Source organism: Amblyraja radiata, chromosome 29 (genome assembly GCF_010909765.2).
Source record: "Amblyraja radiata isolate CabotCenter1 chromosome 29, sAmbRad1.1.pri, whole genome shotgun sequence".
NCBI classification, from domain to species: domain Eukaryota; kingdom Metazoa; phylum Chordata; class Chondrichthyes; order Rajiformes; family Rajidae; genus Amblyraja; species Amblyraja radiata.
In genome coordinates, this window is record NC_045984.1 from 30,287,976 (window position 1) to 30,308,404 (window position 20,429).

Below are 20,429 nucleotides of genomic sequence, written 5' to 3' on the forward strand. Positions count from 1 at the left end.
TGGGAAGGGGGAGGGATGGAGACACAGGGAAAGCAAGGGTTACTTGAAGTTAGAGAAGTCAATATTCGTACCGCTGGGGTGTAAGCTGCCCAAAATATGCGGTGCTGTTCCTCCAATTTGACAGTGACAGTCTTCCTGCAGGTGAAAGTCACTTTAGTTACTGCCTCCCTAATGATGACAGCTCCTTTCATTGGCAATCTCTGTACAGGTGTACAATCTCTGTACAGGTGTACAATCTCTGTACAGGTGTACAATCTCTGTACAGGTGTACAATCTCCTACAGGTGAGAGGATCCGCCTAGCAACTGCCTCCATTTTATTGCATGATCGGCCAGACTTACCAATACACCTGGAGCCATCCAGGCTGGTGCTGTAGCCACGTGGACATGCGCAGACGTAGCTCCCTGCGGTATTCGAACACTCTCCGCCATCACACACCCCCGAGATTGTGCTGCATTCATCAATATCTGGGAAGACAAAGCGGGAAATATCAAAATAAGATCAAAAGGCTGGAAACACCGCAGCCGGAGGCCCGATGGTATGAAGCAGGATTTTGAACATTACTGTGATCCAAGGATTGGAAAGAGAGGAGATGGAAACCAAAGGGAGTTTAAACATGAAACAGGCAACCTATGTATAATTCGTCAAGATGGCAGCACATCATTAAGTGCTTAATGAAAGCAGGGTGGCACGGTGGTGCGTACAGCGGTAGAGTTGCTGCCTTACAGCACTTGCAACGCCGGAGACCCGGGTTCGATCCCGACTACGGGTGCTGTCTGTACGGAGTTTGTACGTTGTCGCCGTATAAGTGTAAATTCCCCTTAGAAGGTTGCAGAAGCCAAGTCATAGAAACATAGAAATTAGGTGCAGGAGTAGGCCATTCGGCCCTTCGAGCCTGCACCGCCATTCAATATGATCATGGCTGATCATCCAACTCAGTATCCCGTACCTGCCTTCTCTCCATACCCTCTGATCCCCTTAGCCACAAGGGCCACATCTAACTCCCTCTTAAATATAGCCAATGAACTGGCCTCAACTACGCTCTGTGGCAGGGAGTTCCAGAGATTCAACACTCTCTGTGTGAAAAAAGTTCTTCTCATCTCGGTTTTAAAGGATTTCCCCCTTACCCGGGATAAGGGGGAAATCCCTAGTCAGTGGATATTTTTACGGCAGAGGTAGATAGATTCTTGATTAGTGCGTAGTCGGAGGTTATGGGGAGAAGGCAGGAGACTGGGGTTAGGAGGGAGAGATAGACCAGCCATGATCAATTGGCGGAATAGACTTGATGGGCCGAATGGCCTAATTCTTACTCCTATCATATGGACCAAATGCAGGCAGGTGGGACTAGTGTGGCTGGGACATGTTGGCCGGTGTGGGCAAATTGGGCCGAAGGACCTGCTCTTGTGCTGCACTATGTTCCACTGGCCACTAGATCTTCTACAGCAGAATGAAATACAAGCTGGTTCTTCATCCTGTGATCTTGTTGCTTGGCTAAATCTTGGTTCACGTGTACATTTAACCTCCTTGTCTTCCCAAAATTTTAATTTGACCAAGTACCTCCAGCTTTTGGGTGGGCAAAAATGCTGGAGAAACTCAGCGGGTGAGGCAGCATCTATGGAGCGAAGGAAATAGGCGATGTCAATAGACATCGCCTATTTCCTTCGCTCCATAGATGCTGCCTCACCTGCTGAGTTTCTCCAGCACTTTTGTCTACCTTCAATTCTCCAGCAGCTGTAGTTCCTTCTAAAACATTCTGGCTTTTGGGGATAGAGTTTGACGTTTCATACGGCTATGGGTGTAAAAGGTGCTTCCTACATTGACTACCGATTGGCATGACTTTAATATGAAGATCGACCCAAAACGTCGCCTATTCCTTCTCTCCATAGATGCTGCCTCCTCGGCTGAGTTCCTCCAGTATTTTTCGTCGACTTTTAATAGGAAGATTGTTCTCAATCACACACTGTTCCCAGCAGAGGAAATTGTTCTCCTATATCTACTCCATCAAAAGCTATTTACAATTTTAAGCATGCCGATTAGATCAGCTGTCAGCCATCTAAACATCGAAGCTTGAGGGAGTGAGAGTCAAATATATAATTGGAATTTAACCTTTCAAACCCAGGAATCGCACTGTCGGGTCTGTGCCATACTTCCTCCAAGATCTTTCTGATACTTGGCATCCAGAACTGATTGCAACGCACTAGACTGCCTTCCACCGCAGTGAAGAATGCTGAGGTGGATGTTCGTGTTAAATTCTATTGTGTATTGTGTGTTCTATTTTTGATTGTACCACTGCTGGCAAATTCATTTCACTGCACTTTATTGTGTATGTGATGAATAAAACTGATTGATTGATTGATTGATTGATTGATTGAGATAGGTCTGACCAAGACTCTTAGCTATTTCCGCGATTTCGTTACGATCGATAATCCGTGTCAAAACGCACACCACCAGATTCGGGGACAGTTTCTTCCCAGCTGTTATCGGGCAACTGTGTACAGTTTTGGTCTCCTATTTTGAGGAAGGACATCCTTGTGATCGAGGCAGTGCAGCGTAGGTTCACGAGGTTGATCCCTGGGATGGCGGGAATATCATATGAGGAAAGATTGAAAAGACTAGGCTTGTATTCACTGGAGTTTAGAATGATGAGGAGGGATCTTATAGAAACATATAAAATTATAAAAGGACTGGACAAGCTCGATGCAGGAAAAATGTTCCCAATGTTGGGCGAGTCTAGGGCTCTAGGGGCTAGTGGAGTCAAGGGATATGGGGAGAAGGCAGGCACGGATTATTGATAGGGGACGATCAGCCATGATCACAATGAATGGCGGTGCTGGCTCGAAGGACCGAATGGCCTCCTCCAGCACCTATTTTCTATGTTTCTAACTGAACTGTCCTACCACAACCAGAGAGCAGAGCTGAACTACTATCTACCTCTTTGGTGACCCTCGGACTATACTCGATCGGACTTTGCTGGCTTTACCTTGCACTAAACGTTATTCCCTTTATCATGGATCTGTACACTGTAAATGGGTCGATTGTAATCATGTTAAGATTTTACGAAGGAACTGCAGATGCTGGAAAAATCGACGGTAGATAAAAATGCTGGAGAAACTCAGTGGGTGAGGCAGCATCTATGGAGTGAAGGAATAGGTGACGTTTCGGGTTGAGACCATGTTTTGTCCTTCTGCTGCCTGGTTCACACACAACAAAAATCTTTTTGGCACACGTGACAATAAAATGAACTAAATTCGGCTTTTCCGTGGGACCGTTTTGCTGTTCCAACCCACTCTGTCGCACGGATTTTTTGATGAACTTGTAATGTTCCCACAACTGTTCCAATGTTCCATGTTTTTTAATGTTCGTGCATGTGAACATGTTTTGAAAATCACTTTAGGCTCAGTAAAGATAGACAAAAATGCTGGAGAAACTCAGCGGGTGAGGCAGCATCTATGGAGCGAAGGAATAGGTGACAGAGTATGCACATGTGTGTAACTTGTTAGTGTACGTGTAAATTTGCCTGTGTGTGTGTTTTGTGACTTGTTCTCCAAGCCTCTGCACCTGCGAATGATTGCCTGTGTATCCTTTCAATTGATTAAAAAAGAACTGCAGATGCTGGAAAAATAGAAGGGAGACAAAAATGCTGGAGAAACTCAGCGGGTGAGGCAGCAGCTATGGAGCGAAGGAATAGGTGACGTTTCGAGTCGAGACCCGGAAGGGTCTCGACCCGAAACGTCACCTATTCCTTCGCTCCATAGATGCCGCCTCACCCTTAAGGGTCTCGACCCGAAACGTCACCTATTCCTTCGCTCCATAGATGCTGCCTCACATTTAAGGGTCTCGACCCGAAACGTCACCTATTCCTTCGCTCCATAGATGCTGCCTCACCCTTAAGAGTGTCGACCCGAAACGTCACCTATTCCTTCACTCCATAGATGCTGCCTCACCCGCTGAGTTCCTCCAGCGTTTTTGTCTACCTTCGATTTTTCCAGCATCTGCAGTTCCTTCTTAAACATTTAGGCTCAATTACGATCACTCCCTCATCCAAATCCAGTTCCCAATGATGAACATTAGATACGTTTTGTATAATTATACATGCATTAATCTCGCTTGCAGTAATTGTGTTTTCAATCGAGCACAAAAATTTGTAATGGGAGCTTTTAAAAATGCCTTGTTTCTCACAGTCTGGCATGCCGGATTCATTTGTTCTTGGCATTGACGTAATTCTTGGTCCCATGCCCAAAACATGTACAATTATTTCCCCTGATCATTTTGCTGAATTGGAACCGATTCCAGTGATCTCTTTGCCTGCCTGCCAGAGCAGCCAGATACCATCTCTAAGGCCAGCCAACATCAACATTATCACATTCCACCTATTCTCCCCCTCGCAGAACCTATTCGAAGTGAAACCCCCTCCTCCTCCTCTTCCGCCACCTCCCCCACTCGACTACCGCGATCCACAACACTTACGAGTTGCTGGAAGCTCTCAAGACCTTGGCTCCCCTCTCCACAGTTTTTTTTGCAGATGCTATTTCTCACCCAGATTCATTTTTCACGTGCTAATCTGCTATTAACAGTTGACATAAATAGCTCCGTTTAACATCTTGCTTTGTGCGTGTTCACACTGCCACGCTGAACTGAACTCGTTTTCCCACACGCTGCTACTTAAAATGACCTCGAGACACACGCACGGTAAATCGCTATCAAAACATGCGGAGGACGCAACGTCTTGGCGAGGCTTCGGCCGTTGGGCCCTGTGGACGGTAACATCAGGAGCTGACCTGGTTGGTGACCGACTCCGAGCTCCGGCAACAGCAGCTTCGTCCGCCCCGAATCGTGGGGCTTGAATCGGCCCGTTCACGGGGTCTTTCATCGGCCGGCGGGGGCTTCAACATCGGGAGCCTCGATCGCCTCGATGCAGCAGTTTGATTTTAAGCCGAGCCGGGCGATGAAAGGCCCCGCGAACGGGCCGATTCACCTCTTAGAAAGCGTCTGATCAGAATCAGAATCAGATTTTATTCACCAAGTATGTTTTGCAACATACGAGGAATTTCACTGGTCTGATAACGTCCGGATTACAAAACATGGGGTGGGGGGGGGGTAATTGTCCCCCACCTCTCAAAGCAGGGGGGGGGGGGAATGTGTCCCCCCTGCCCCCCCCCCCCCAGGATTTCCGGCCCTGCCTTGAGAGATGCTCAAAGTCTAGATTCACGTTGATCTACATGCCTTAAAAATATCCACTGACTTGGCCTCCACAGCCTTCCACAGATTCACCACGCTTTGACTCAACAAATTTCTCCTCATCTCCTTCCTAATAAAATTTAAATTAAATTTCTTTATTTATATAGCACATTTTTATTCAACTTGCATTGACCCCAAAGTGCTTCACATAATTACATCCACACACACACAGGCAAAGGTGGGTGAAGTGTCTTGCCCAAGGACACAACGACAGTATGCACTCCAAGCTGGATTCGAACCAGCTACTTTCCGGTTGCCAGCCGAACACTTAGCCCATTGTGCCATCTGTCGTCCCACAAATAGAACATCCTTTAATTCTGAGGCTGTGATCCCTAGTCCCAGACTCTCTCACTAATGGCCTCTTTCTACTACTACACTTGTGGACGTGACCCGTGTCAAAAAACAGCCCCTGAACAGCGCTCTTCTCTCCATCCCTCCCCCATCCAAGTGGCACCAGGTTACTGTTCTCACCGAGCCCACAGCTAACAACGGCCTGTTCCCTGTATCATCATCACTTTGTTTGCATATCGTTCATTCATTTGTTCAATATCCCTCCACGTCACCGTCTATCTCTCTCGTCTCCCTCTCCCCTGACTCTCAGTCTGAAGAAGGGTCTCGACCCGGACCGTCACCCATTCCTTCTCCCCAGAGATGCTGCCTGTCCCGCTGAGTTACTCCAGCATTTTGTGGCTGTTATGTTCGGGATTGTTACGAATGCAATCTACGTACAAGTACTTCCTGCCGCTTCCAGCTGGAGAGTGATTATTATCTGGGGTCTATTATTATACTGTGGTTGACACTGAGACCATGAAAAGAACATTAGGTTCCTCAGTAATTAAGGAGAAAACAATGATCTTCCATGTTTTGCCTCAACCTCAGACCATCTTGTTTACATCAATGGAGGGTTTCTCTGTAAAGTTAATTGATCAAAACTGTGTTTAAAATAAATCAACAATTCTTAGACTTGGTTTGTTTGCATATCGTTCATTCATTGTGTTTTTTTCTTCTTCTTCCAGGAACTGGGAAAAAACTACGTCCGTGGCTCTCAGCCAATTACTCGCTGAGCGGTTTCGAGTTCAAACTCAAATTCAAAGTCCTTTCGTCACCGCAACCAAATCGAACGAGTTACAAAGAGAAAAAAAAGAATTACAAATGTGTTTCTCAATCGCAAGCAGATGACAGATTATTTACTCCGCTGCCCTCTCCCTAAAGCAAGGGTTTAATTTGAACCCTTGAATAACCCGGGCAATTTTACTTAAAAACACTGTGGACAGATTTTGCCCAGCTGCCAACATCCCAGTCTGTGTAATTATCAATTTAAATTATAAAGAGATGCGAGGCCATAATTGCTATCGAGCTGGAAGTGGTAGGAAGCCAAATTAATATGTAAGGAGACTATGATTTTAAACAACGTTCGAATCTTTCTCTGGTTACGTCACCAGTTTAAAGGAACCATAACCAACCCAGGCCATAGATCCTGACTAGGCCTGAAATCACATGCTAACTGACCTAATAATTCTAAATGTAATGGATCCATTATTAAAAAGACCAATTTCTGTATATTTAATGTACAAAAAGGAGATTAAATATTTCTTTGTAAGGAGGTATGGGGTTGAGCTTGAGAAGGCCCCAGTTCAGCGCGGTGCTGTGAAGGCCAGTCTGTCCTGGGTAGACAATATTGCTGTATGTGACGGCTGATGGGGTGGAAGGTGAGGACAAGGGGGACTGTCCTGGACTTCTACGTAGATAACCAAACACTAACACACAACCCTGGTCATCTCATCGAACCCACTTATCTGATTGATTAGTTCCACTGTTCGTGCCCACTCATTACCACCTTCTCCACAGCCAACAATGGACCATTGTGGGCTCCACCTTTCCTTTGATCATCGGTGCTGGCTTTGCTTCTTCTTTTCACACCTATCATTCATTTTGTTTTTTTTGTCTCTATTCATGCTTCTCGTTTCCGTCTCCCCTGACTCTCAGTCTGAACAAGGGTCGCAAACCGAAATATCACCGAATCCTTTTCTCCAGAGATGCTGCCTGACCCGCTGAGTTACTCCAGCATTTTGTGTCAGTCTTCCCTAAGATGCAGGGGCAATGATGTTCTCCCATGCATAATTAACGAGGAAATGATTGACAATAGACTTAACTAATTATTTCACTAACCAAGGGTGCGCTGTGGCAAGTTGAATATCGGTAGTGGTCCGCTGAGTTACAATACAATACTCCAGTTACTCCAGCATTTTGTGTCAATCAAACGAGTTTAGAAGATGGGAGGTCATGTTGCAGTTGTACAAGACGTTGGTGAGAACGCATTTAGAATATTGTGTCCAGTTCTGGGCACCATGTTATAGGAAAGATATTGTCAAGCTGGAAAGGGTTCAGAGAAGATTTACAAGCATGTTGCCATGACTAGAGGGTCTGAGCTATAGGGAGAGGTTGAGCAGGCTGGGTCTCTATTCCTTGGAGCGCAGGAGGATGAGGGGTGATCTTATAGAGGTGTATAAGATCATGAGAGGAATAGATGCACAGGATCTCTTGCCCAGAGTAGGGGAATTGAGGACCAGAGGACATAAGTCGCGATCTAGGCATAAGCTCAGGGGCGACCGCACCTTTGCGGTTGCAGCCCCCTAGACTGTGGAACAGCATCTCCCTTCCCATCAGAACTGCCCCCTCCATCGACTCCTTTAAGTCGAGACTTAAAACTCATTTTACTCTCAAGCCTTTCTTGACGTCCTCTGAGGGAGGGCTACATGTATGTAGTGATGTATGTACTTAGTCTATGAACCAATGTTGTATGACGTTAGTACCTCCACCAATGTAAAGCACTTTGGTCAACGAGAGTAGTTTTTTAAATGTGCTATAGAAATAAAAGTGACTTTTATTAAGTTACTGATTGTGGATGATCAGCCATGATCACATTGAATGGCGGTGCTGGCTCGAAGGGCCGAATGGCCTACTCCTGCACCTATTGTCTATTGTCTATTGTGTACACTGGCTCTGTACTCACTCTGCATTGTTGATGCCTGTTCTTCAATGGAACTTATATCCAAACACTTTTGTGTTCAGACTGGCTTCAGAACTCGACAAAGTCTGTGTTAAAACCAGAGTACAAATGGGCGGATAACACACAAAACTGTACCCAACAAAAACACGGCATTATTATGTACTCGGGAGAGGAACAATGTCTGAACCAAGCAACTGCGGAGTATAAGGGCAGTATAAACTCGTCAGTAACAATACGCCAACAGTGGAATACTTGCCACAGAAGGCTTTGGAGGCAAGGTCTGTGGATATATTTAAAGCAGAGATCGACAGATTCTTGATTAGTGCGGGTGTCAGAGGTTATGGGGAGAAGGCAGGAGAAAGGGGTTGGGAGGGAGAGATAGAATTACCTTCACACTTCTGGGAATGATCACTCTGTTTGTGCCCAGCGGGGCATTTACATTCGTAGGATCCCACGGTGTTGATGCAGTTTCCTCCTTGGCACAGGCCCGGGATTGCCTGACATTCATCCACATCTGCCAAAGAAAACACACTGTCAGCTTCGTGTCCTTGTTCGACCACAAGAATTTGTCCTGGGTTTCCCTTGCATGCTCTGAGCTGGAGAAGCTCGAGAGTTTTCCTCCACCCCTGACCTCCTCCGCCTGTCCGTTTACACTGACGGCCTCTGATTATCTGCACGCAGACAGGCCGTGAAAGCTCTTGGCATCAAGGGGAGTAATGAGGGCAATGAGAGTTCTGCTGTGATGCTTTCGGCAGCACTTCTGTGCAGTGAGGTTTAGAAGTGGCACCCAATCTGGTGGGGGTGGCTGAAGGTAAGAAGAAGAACACGCTAGAGGCAGGAAACATGTTCCCGATGTTGGGGGAGACCAGAACCAGGGGCCACAGTTTAAGAATTAGGGGTAAGCCATTTAGAACGGAGACGAGGAAACACTTTTTCTCACAGAGAGTGGTGAGTCTGTGGAATTCTCTGCCTCAGAGGGCGGTGGAGGCAGGTTCTCTGGATGCTTTCAAAAGAGAGCTAGATAGGGCTCTTAAAGATAGCGGAGTCAGGGGATATGGGGAGAAGGCAGGAACGGGGTACTGATTGGGGATGATCAGCCATGATCACATTGAATGGTGGTGCTGGCTCGAAGGGCCAAATGGTCTACTCCTGCACCTATTGTCTATTGTTGACCGGGCCTCTGTGTGGTAAATGTGCCACATGGCTGTGGGCAAAGCTGATTCCCTCCATAATGAAATGTCAAGAGTGTGTCTGTGTAGGCCTCACCAAAATGCCACGTGCTCCACCATGTTTTTTTCCAAAACAGTCGCCTTCCCAGATCAACTGAGATGAAAATTCAAGCCCAATGCGTTGGTGATTTTATTAAGTGTCGCCACCACTCACCTTGACAAGCCCCGCTGCGGATATTGGGGATGAACCCTCGGCGACAAGGATGGGGCTGTGCTGGACATATCTCGCATGGATGGCCCCAGGCGCGGCCAATGGTGGCACAACACAGGGTTTTGGTGCACACAATGCCGCTCAGTTGCCCTTGGCACATCTGGTTGTTGACCTGCGTGAAGCACGGTCCCGTTCGGTAATCTGCGGAGAAGAAACAAAGCCCATGGGAGTTTTTGTTTTCCTTTTTGTTTCAGGCATACAGCGCGGAAACAGGCCCTTCGGCCCACCCCGACCCAGCAATCCCCGCATACTAGCACTCCCCTCCACACACTAGGGACAATTTTCACATTTACCAATCCTATTTACCCACAGTGCACACCGGCACGTCTCGGGAGCGTGAGACCGAAGATCTCGGAGAAAACCCCGCGCAGGTCACGAGGAGAACGTGCAAACTCCCGTACAAACAGCACCCGTGGTCGGGATCGAACCCTGGCCTCTGGCTCTGCATTCGCTGTGAGGCAGCAACTCTACCATGACGCCCGTTTTGGATGTGCTGCCAACTGTTCAAAAGGGGACTTCAACAGTGAAACACAGCGCTGTAGACACTGGGTGGTGATGGTTGCCCATCCACGATGCCAATTGTCACTGGTCTACAACATTTTAAAAACACCTGTGATAACCCTTCCATGTAGCACAAACATCCCAGGTTTCATCAAAGATCCTATAGATAGATAGCAAGATAGACCACTCCTGCTAAATACAATGGGCTGATGTGTAGTACGCAACGGAGCGGAACGTGGGCCTTTTTTTCATCCATTTCAGTAACCGGACCTGACCCGACTCGCAGTGTAATCAACGTTGCGGGGGAACAGTTTGTGTTAATAAATTAAAATTCTGAGAATGAAGAGAAGATTTTTACCAAAGAACTTTTATTTTTACGAGGATGTTTCCGTAACCGGCTTCCGTCTCCGCGCTAGTATCTTCGCTCTGCTACGGGATCTTTGGTGCGGAGACGGAAGCCGGTTACGGAAATGGGGCCGAAAATTACCCATGAATCTGCCCATGACCGTACTACGTCTTTTTCGTCGAGTGGACCATCTTGCTCGCTGTAGGGTCTTTGGTTTTCGTGTCAGTTTTCAGACTGAAGAAGGGTCTCGACCCGAAACGTCACCTATTTCCTTCGCTCCATAGATGCTGCCTCACCCGCTGAGTTTCTCCAGCATTTTTGTCTACCTTCTATTTTTCCAGCATCTGCAGTTCCTTCTTAATCAATTGAAAGGATACACAGGCATAACAGTTGTATGCATGTGCAGAGGCTTGGAGAACAGGTCACCAACCAGCATATTTTCGCACACGCACACACAAACACAGGCAAATTTACACGTACACTAACAAGTTACACACATGTGCATACTCTGCCACAGAAGGCAGTGGAGGCCAATTCACTGCCTGTCCAGCTGAGTTACTCCAGCATTTTTGTGTCTGTTTCCCACACTGTGTTAGGTTATGTGTATACTTCAAACCTTAAAGGGCCTGTCCCACTTACGCAAATTTTTTCGGCGACGTGCCGGCACCCGTCATAGGCGCAAGCAGGTCGCCGAAAATGTTCAAAATGTTGAAGATCCAGAGGCGGCCAGAAAAAGGACATGACTCGCGTGCGGGGTGACGCCTGTATGGACGTGAGTAGTCGCGTGTGGGGTGACGCCTGTGTGGACGTGAGTAGTCGCGTGCGGGGTGACGCCTGTATGGACGTGAGTAGTCGCCCAAAGAGTCGTTCCTTTTTCTGGTCGCCGCTGGATTTTCAACATTTTGACATTTTTCAGCGACCTGCTGCAACTGTGACGGGTGCCGGCAAGTCGCCGAAAAAAATCGCGTAAGTGGGACAGGCCCTTAGACTAGCATGTCACAGAAGGCAGTGGAGGCCAGTTCACTGGATGTTTTCAAGAAAGAGTTACATTTAGCTCTTGAGGGCTAACGGAATCAAGGGATATGGGGAGGAAGCAGGAACGGGGTACTGATTGGGGATGATCAGCCATGATCATATTGAATGGCGGTGCAGGTTCGAAGGGCCGAATGGCCTACTTCTGCACCTATTTTCTATGTTTCTCGGTTCCCATACATGTAGACACACACAAGTTTGCACATCACTCGTATGCTCAGACATGCACAGAGTTTAAAATGGGCACTGCATTCATTCGAACATACAGTTTAATCTACAGCAGGACGTCTGAACTCTCGTGTTTAATGGGCTGCTTTATAAAGCATTATCACCTCGTAAATGGAGCGGAATCACCACTTGCTGAATCTCCACTTGCCTTTAGACGGGAGGATCGAGTTCTTCGATAAAGTGCTCAAGCCAAGCTGGCTTGGGATCAATTGACAGATGTCTGTACCTGAGATGGTGGTGCATCTCAGCCCTTCGAGCTTCAGGCGAGGGGCCGAACAGCCTACTCCTGCACCTTTTGTCTATTCCCCCTCCCCCACCACCCCGCAAAAAAATTGATAAAATCCCGACAGCAGGTTCATTAATAATATCTGCACTGCAGATCGACAATGAGCGAAGCTGTAACGGGGAGATGCGGAAATGGCAACGCGCCCGGCGTCACGCTTGCGTCAAACACCAGCCTCCCCCTCCACACGTCCAATGCCTGCAAACCTAGGATGCCATAAGGAATAAGGAACATGATTGAATGGTGGAGTAGACTTGATGGGCCGAATTCGGCCCATCAAGTCCACACCGCCATTCAATCATGGCTGATCTATTTCTCCCTCCTAACCCCATTCTCCTGCCTTCTCCCCATAACCCTTGACACCCGTACTAATCTTAAAAACATCTTAAGACTCTTAAAAATAGCGGAGTCAGGGGATATGGGGAGAAGGCAGGAACGGGGCACTGATTGGGGATGATCAGCCATGATCACATTGAATGGCGGTGCTGGCTCGAAGGGCCGAATGGCCTACTCCTGCACCTATTGTCTATTGTCTATAATCAAGAACCTATCTGTCTCTGCCTTAAAAATGTCCACTGACTTGGCCTCCGCAGCCTTCTGCGGCAAAGAATTCCACAGATTCACCACCCTCTGACTAAAGAAATTCCTCCTCATCTCCTTCCTAAAAGAACGTCCTTTCATTCTGAGGCTGTGACCTCTAGTCCTAGACTCTCCCACTGGTGGAAACATCCTCCAGTAGAAACATCCTCTGCACATCCAGACCACTCGAGGAGTTGGGTCCCACACACTTGGAATAGGGTTTGGGCGCTCATGGGTCAGCCAAGAGTTGGTGCCAAGGGTTCACGAGTGTTTAATAGTCAGATGCACTGACAATCGAACATTGAAATTCTTATTTGCTGCCGTTTAACAGGCCCGTAAATCCCATAACACATTTAATAATATCCCATTAAATTAATGGTCATAATAATATGGACTAAAGTCCATAGAGCAAGAAAGGACAGACAACAGAAGTTCACAGTTGCTGAGGTTTTTTGTCATGTAGTATTCAAGAGCTTGGTGATTGTTGGGAAGTAGCTATTCTTCAACCTGGTTTAGTTTAGTTTAGAGATACAGCGCGGAAACAGGCCCTTCGGCCCACCGAGTCTGCGCTGACCAGTGATCCCAGCACACTAACACACACTAGGGACAATTTACACTTACACCAAGCCAATTAGCCTACAAACCCGCACGTCTTTGGAGTGTGGGAGGAAACCGAAGACCTCGGCGAAAACCCACACGGTCACGGGGAGAACGTGGAAACTCCGCACAGGCAGCACCCAAAGCTTCGCCCATTCCTTCTCTTCAGAGATGCTGCCTCGCCCGCTGAGTTACTCCAGCATTTTGTCTCTATCTTATTGAGTCTCACCGTCTGTACTCGTTCTCACAAAGGCCAAAGCCAACAATGGCCTGTTTCATAGAAGGAGTAGAGGCCATTCGGCCCTTCGAGCCTGCACCACCATTCAATATGATCATGGCTGATCACCCAACTCAGTATCCCGTACCTGCCTTCTCTCCATACCCCCTGATCCCTTTAGCCACAAGGGCCACATCTAACTCCCTCTTAAATATAGCCAATGAACTGGCCTCAACTACTTTCTGTGGCAGAGAATTCCACAGATTCACCACTCTCTGCGTGAATTTTTTTTTCTCATATCGTTCCTAAAAGATTTCCCCCTTATCCTTAAAAAAAAATTTTTTTTCCTTTACATCGTCACTATTTTGCTTATCTTTCATTCATTCGTTCTATATCTCATCTACATCTACCCCATCTACATCTCTCGTTAGTCTCTCCCCCGACTCTCAGTCTGAAGAAGGGTCTCGACCCGAAACGTCACCCATTCTTTTTTTACAGGGATGCTGCCTGGAGAAAACTGGAGTTCCTCCGGCTTTTTGTGTCTATCTCCGGTTTGAAGCAACATCTGCAGTTCCTTCCTGCACACGAGGGATAATTGACAGAAGCCAACTAAACTGCACACCTGCACACCTTCGGAATGTGGGAGCATCCGGGGAAAACCCAAGCGCTCACAGGGGGAACGTACAAACTCCGTTCAGACAGCACCCGGAGTCAGGATTGAACCCAGGTCTTTGGCCCTGTAAGGCAGCAACTCTACCGATGCATCACCGTGCCACCATAGAGGGTGAGTATATCACTGTGGTGGGATAGAACTGAAATCTATCATGGTCATAGAGTCAAGTGTGGAAACAGGCCCTTCGGCCCAACTTGCCCACACCGGCCAACATGTCCCAGCAACACTAGTCCCACCTGCCTGTGTTTGGTCCGTATCCCTCCAAACCTGTCCTATCCATGTACCTGCCGAATTGTTTCTTAAACATTAGGATAGTCCCGGCCTCAACTACCTCCTCTGGCAGCTCGTTCCATACACCCACCACCCTTTGTGTGAAAAAGATAGCCCTCAGATTCCTATTAAATCTTTTCCCCTTCACCTTGAACCTAAGGTAAACAAACCTGCTGGAGAAGCTCAACGGGTGCGGCAGCATCTATGGAGCGAAGGAAATAGGCAACGTTTCGGCCCGAAACGTTGCCTATTTCCTTCGCTCCATAGATTCTGCCGCACCCACTGAGTTTCTCCCGCAAGTTTGTCTACCTTCGATTCTCCAGCATCTGCAGTTCCTTCTTGAACACCTTGAACCTATGTCCCCTGGTCCTCGATTCACCTACTCTGGGCAAGAGACTCTGTGCATCTACCCGATCTACTCCTCTCATGATTTTGTCCACCTCTATAAGATCGCCCCTCATCCTCCTGCGCTCCAAGGAATAGAGACCCAGCCTGCTCAACCTCTCCCTATCGCTCACACCCTCTAGTCCAGGCAACACCCTCGTAAATCTTCTCTGAACCCTTTCAAGCTTGACGATATCTTTCCTATAACATGGTGCCCAGAACTGAGCACAATATTCCAAATGCGGTCTCACCAACGTCTTATACAACTGCAACATGACCTCCCAACTTCTATACTCAAATGAAGTTCGCTGTTGCTGCATTATTAATGGGGAATTTATTTACATCTCCCGACTGATGATGATTTTCACACTCAGGAATCAATCAGGAGAAAGTCACATTAACACCTGTCAACAATTGAAAACTCCTTACTTGGAAAATTTCAGTCTTGGAATGCAATTCCCTGACGTCTTGCTGAGGCTCTGTGTGGAATGTGGGGACATCTGGAATGTATCAGCAGTCTGAAAGCCTAGATGTTTGCTCCCCAGAGCTCAAGGCTCCAACACACACACACACACACACACACACACACACACACACACACACACACACACACACACACACACGCACTCACACACGCGCGCACACACGCGCGCACACACGCGCGCACACGCACACACACACACGCACACACACACACCCACACCCACACCCACACGCACACGCACACGCACACACACACATATACCCACACACATATTGTCACATACACACACACAACCGCGCACACACGCGCACACACACACACACACACACACACACACACACACACACACACACACACACACACACACACACACACACACACACACACACTCACACTCACGCACACACGCACACACACGCACACACACACACACACACACACACACACACGTCTCGCCCCTTCTCAGGAGCGGCCACCTTGGACTCCATGTTATTTATTTGTTTTGCTTCAAGGGGATCCCGGCTCAAATTCCTTCGGAGATTGAACCAATTGGGGCAATGACGGCTTCTCTGCTTTCAAAATGTCTTAAAACAACCCATATGCGGTGAATCTGTGTTGAGATTCTAATTCTGCCCCCCACCCACCCACCCACTCGCTGGTGGCCAACCACTCACTGGTGTCGACACAAAAAGCTGGAGTAACTCAGCGGGACAGGGCAGCATCTGTGGAGAGAAGGAATGGGACATCACAGAGCGAAGGTGACGGCCTTCCCAGTGTCCACAACATTCCCAGCATTTCTCCCGGATACGGCTTCAATGACACAACAACCGACCTCTGGAATTCCTTTGAAGGTCGGCACGGTGGCGCAGCGGTAGAGTTGCTGCCCCACAGCCGCCAGAGACCCGGGTTCGATCCCGACTGCGGGTGCTGTCTGTACGGAGTTTGCACGTTCTCCCCGTGACGGCGTGGGTTTTCCTCCGAGATCATCGGTTCCCTCCCGTACTCTAAAGACGTGCAGGTTTGTAGGTTAATTGGCCTTGGTTTGTATACTTGGTTTGTATACTTGGTACACAGGTACGTATATGCATTAAACTCCATTAATCATTCCTCAGCCCACTTTTTGCCGAACTGATCAGGATCCTGCTGTAATTTTTCAGGGGCATGTTTGCTATCCAAGATGCCACCCACTTTCGTGTCGTCTGCAGACGTACTCGTCATGCCTTCCACATTCCCATTCAAATCACTGATGTAAACCACCAACAGCAATGGGCCCAGCACCGATCCTCGCAGCACACACCACCAGTCACAGGCACACACTGCAAAAACAATTCTCCACCATCGTCCTTCAATGAGGCCCTTTCTCCATCCAGTCAGCTATCTCTCCCTGCATCTCGTGCAATCTAACCTTCCCAGAGCAGCCCACCATGTGAAACCTTCTCGAATGCCTTACAGAAACCCATATAACATAGAAACATAGAAAATAGGTGCAGGAGTAGGCCATTCGGCCCTTCGAGCCTGCACCGCCATTCAATATGATCATGGCTGATCATTCAACTCAGTATCCCGTACCTGCCTTCTCTCCATACCCCCTGAACCCTTTAGCCACAAGCGCCACATCTAACTCCCTCTTAAATATAGCCAATGAACTGGCTTCAACTACCTTCTGTGGCAGAGAATTCCACAGATTCACCACTCTCTGTGTGGAAAATGTTTTCCTCATCTCGGTCCTAAAAGATTTCCCCCTTATCCTTAAACTGTGACCCCTTGTTCTGGACTTCCCCAACATCGGGAACAATCTTCCTGCATCTAGCCTGTCCAACCCCTTAAGAATTTTGTACGTTTCTATAAGATCCCCCCTCAATCTTTTAAATTCTAGCGAGATTCTATTAAATTCTAAATATAAGCTACATCTGGAGAGAAGGAATGGGTGAGGTTTCATGTGTCGAGACCCTTCTTCAGATTAGTCAGGGGGAGAGGGAAATGAGAGATAGGGCCGAATGCTCGAAGGGCCGAATGGCCTACTCCTGCACCTAATTTCTATGTTTCTATATAGACCAGTGATGCAGAGAGATAGAACAACTGAATGAAAGATATGCAAAGATTTGTCTCGACACGAAATGTCACCCATTCCTTCTCTCCAGAGATGCTGCCTGTCCCGCTGAGATACTCCAGCATTAAGGATAGCGGAGTCAAGGGGATATGGGGAGAAGGCAGGAACGGGGTACTGATTGTGGATGATCAGCCATGATCAAAGTGAATGGCGGTGCTGGCTGGAAGGGCCAAATGGCCTACTCCTGCACCTATTGTCTATTGTCTATTGTGATTTTGCGTCTACCTTAAGCTACCGCTGTGGCTTTGTTCTCATCAAACCGTTTTGGTTCCTTCATCTTCATGTCCCACAAAAATCTCTGATGTGTTGAGAAAGGCTGTGTGAGACTTACTGTAACCTCATTCAGTGCATTTCCCTCGTCCCTCATGCCTGTCACCACTTTAAAGACTGCGGGAGAGGCAGCATCTATGGAGCGAAGGAATAGGCGACGTTTCAGGTCGAGATCCGTCTTCAGACTGATGTGGGGGTGGGATGGGGGGGGGGTCTTTTCTTTCACTCCATAGACGCTGCCTCACCCGCTGAGTTTCTCCAGCATTTTTGTCTACCTTCGATTTTTCCAGCATCTGCAGTTCCTTCTTAAACTTTAAGGAGTGTGGTCGGTCCCATAAAACATGAATCTCTTTTGCAGATCATGAAACACACTATGTATTTCTTCTGCTCGCTGCTACCTAGAGATTTGGCCATGTTGGCAAAAACATCCAAACATGATGAAATAATGTAAAATAAAACGGTTCACAAGAATGATCCCAGGAATGAGTGGGTTAACCTAATATGTTTGTCGGCACTGGGCCTGTACTCGCTGGAGTTTCGCAGAATGGGGGGGGACCTCATTGAAACACACAGAATAGTGAAAGACTTGGATAGAGTGGATGTGGAGAGGATGTTTCCACCAGTGGGAGAGTCTAGGACTAGAGGTCACAGCCTCAGAATTAAAGGACGTCCTTTTAGGAAGGAGATGAGGAGGAATTTCTTTCGTCAGAGGGTGGTGAATCTGTGGAATTCTTTGCCGCAGAAGGCTGTGGAGGCCAAGTCAGTGGATATTTTTAAGGCAGAGATAGATATTCTTGATTAGTACGGGTGTCAGAGGTTATGGGGAGAGGGCAGGAGAACGGGGTTAGGAGGGAGAGATAGATCAGCCATGATTGAATGGCGCAGTAGACTTGATGGGCCGAATGGCCTAATTCTATCACTTATGACCTTATGACTTAATATCTGCAGCACTAGTTTGTCTGGGACTGAAATCCGACTGAGGTGTTGCTGTCTGATGTGAAAAAGGGTCCATCGATGGAAGTCCACAACCGAGAACACTAATCTGACAGCGATCTGCAACAACATTCCTCATTTGTTCTCTGGGTGTAATTTTCCTGGTATAATCAGCTGAATTTTAATAGTGATGCAGTAATAGCATTTACAAATTATTCCCTGATCGCGTCTTCCTTTTTGTTCTTTCTCATTCGCATCCCAGGTCAAGGTTCGATGGCTGGCTTCAAACTCATGGTACACTTTCAACCGAGTCACGCTCACAATCCATTGACCACCGAATCTTATTTATACCGGTCGTGAGGATTAACATTTACTCAGAAAAGCTGGCGAGCTTCACCGTGCGAGCTGCCAAAGTCACTAAGGTCATTATTGTTTAATATGAAAATGTTGCAGGAAAACAGAGAGGTAATTTTCTTAAGGCACAGCCAGAGCAGTGTCTTAAGTCAACAGTGATTATGCGGTTGGGGAAAAGCCTGGGGGACATTTTTAGTTTAGTTTAGTTTAGAGATACAGCGCGGATACAGGCCCTTCGGCCCACCGGGTCCGTGCCCACCAGCGATCCCCGCACATTAACACTATGGGACAATGGGACGTCTTATTAAATATGTTTGTTTTTCAAGGAACGACATTTCAGGTTGGAGGGGTTAGTTGGGATCAGCATTCCTGGCACTTATCAGCGCCACTTAGAACCTTTTGGGAAGTGGATTAAAGGCCCATAATTTAGACCTAAAGGCGACCTCAATGAAGGGGTTGAGGGATGAGTGGGTGGGTGAGCGATCAGGGCTCCAATTGTTAAAGTTTTTGAGAAACACAAAATCCTGCTGGATGTCCAACAGAATTTCAATACAGGTTCCCTTAAAGTCTTTGTGGGGTCCTGCCACAAGGTCATAAGGGATAGGAGCAGAATTGGGCCATTCGGCCCATCCAGTGTACTCCGTCATTCAATCGTGGCTGATCTATCTCTCCCTCCTAACCCCATTCTCCTGCCTTCTCCCCATAACCTCTGACACCCGCACTAATCAAGAATCTATCTATCTGTCTCTGCCTTAAATATATCCACTGACTTGGCCTCCGCAGCCTTCTGTGGCAAAGAATTCCACAGATTCACCACCCACTGACTAAAGAAGGTAAAATTATCTTAAGACCTTGACATGATGATGTGAAGAAGGGGCTCGAAACATATAAAATTATAAAAGGACTGGACAAGCTAGATGCAGGAAAAATGTTCCCAATGTTGGGCCAGTCCAGAACCAGGGGCCACAGTCTTAGAATAAAGGGGAGGACATTTAAGACTGAGGTGAGAAAAAACTTTTTCACCCAGAGAGTTGTGAATTTGTGGAATTCCCTGCCACAAGGGCAGTGGAGGCCAAGTCACTGGATGGATTTAAGAGAGAGTTAGATAGAGCTCTAGGGGGCTAGTGGAATCAAGGGATATGGGGAGACGGCAGGCACGGGTTATTGATTGGGGACGATCGGCCACGATCACAATGATGCTGGCTTGGGGCCGAATGGCCTATTGCACATATTTTCTATGTTACTATGTTTGATCTATCGCTGAGTTACTCCTGCTTTTTGAGTATCTTCTAAATATCTCTCATGGCGGTGCTGGCTCGAAGGGCCGAATGACCTCCTCCTGCACCTATTTTCTATGTTTCTATGTTTCTATGACCCGAAACGCCACTCATTACTTCTCTCCAGCCTGTCCCGCTGAGTTACTCCGGCATTTTGTGTCTATCTTCGGTTTAAACCAGCATCTGCAGTTCCTTCCTGCACAT

General features: G+C 47.5%; 1 protein-coding gene and 1 long non-coding RNA gene across 6 annotated transcripts in view; both read right to left on the reverse strand.

Moving 5' to 3' along the window:
* fbn3 (fibrillin 3) overlaps nucleotides 1-20,429 on the reverse strand; it is a 201,924-nt gene that overhangs the window by 127,623 nt on the left and 53,872 nt on the right. For all 5 annotated transcript variants that reach the window (XM_033047129.1, XM_033047128.1, XM_033047130.1 and 2 more), the window contains 3 exons: nucleotides 9,631-9,828; nucleotides 8,636-8,761; nucleotides 341-466 (listed from right to left, as the gene is read on the reverse strand). In XM_033047129.1, coding sequence (XP_032903020.1) covers nucleotides 341-466; nucleotides 8,636-8,761; nucleotides 9,631-9,828 — 450 coding nt within the window. The remainder of the gene's footprint in view (nucleotides 1-340; nucleotides 467-8,635; nucleotides 8,762-9,630; nucleotides 9,829-20,429) is intronic.
* On the reverse strand, nucleotides 12,749-16,777 carry LOC116989593. The gene is made up of 3 exons (XR_004416268.1): nucleotides 16,747-16,777; nucleotides 16,705-16,714; nucleotides 12,749-12,759 (listed from the first exon to the last, which is right to left on the reverse strand). It is a non-coding gene; the product is annotated as an uncharacterized LOC116989593 (long non-coding RNA).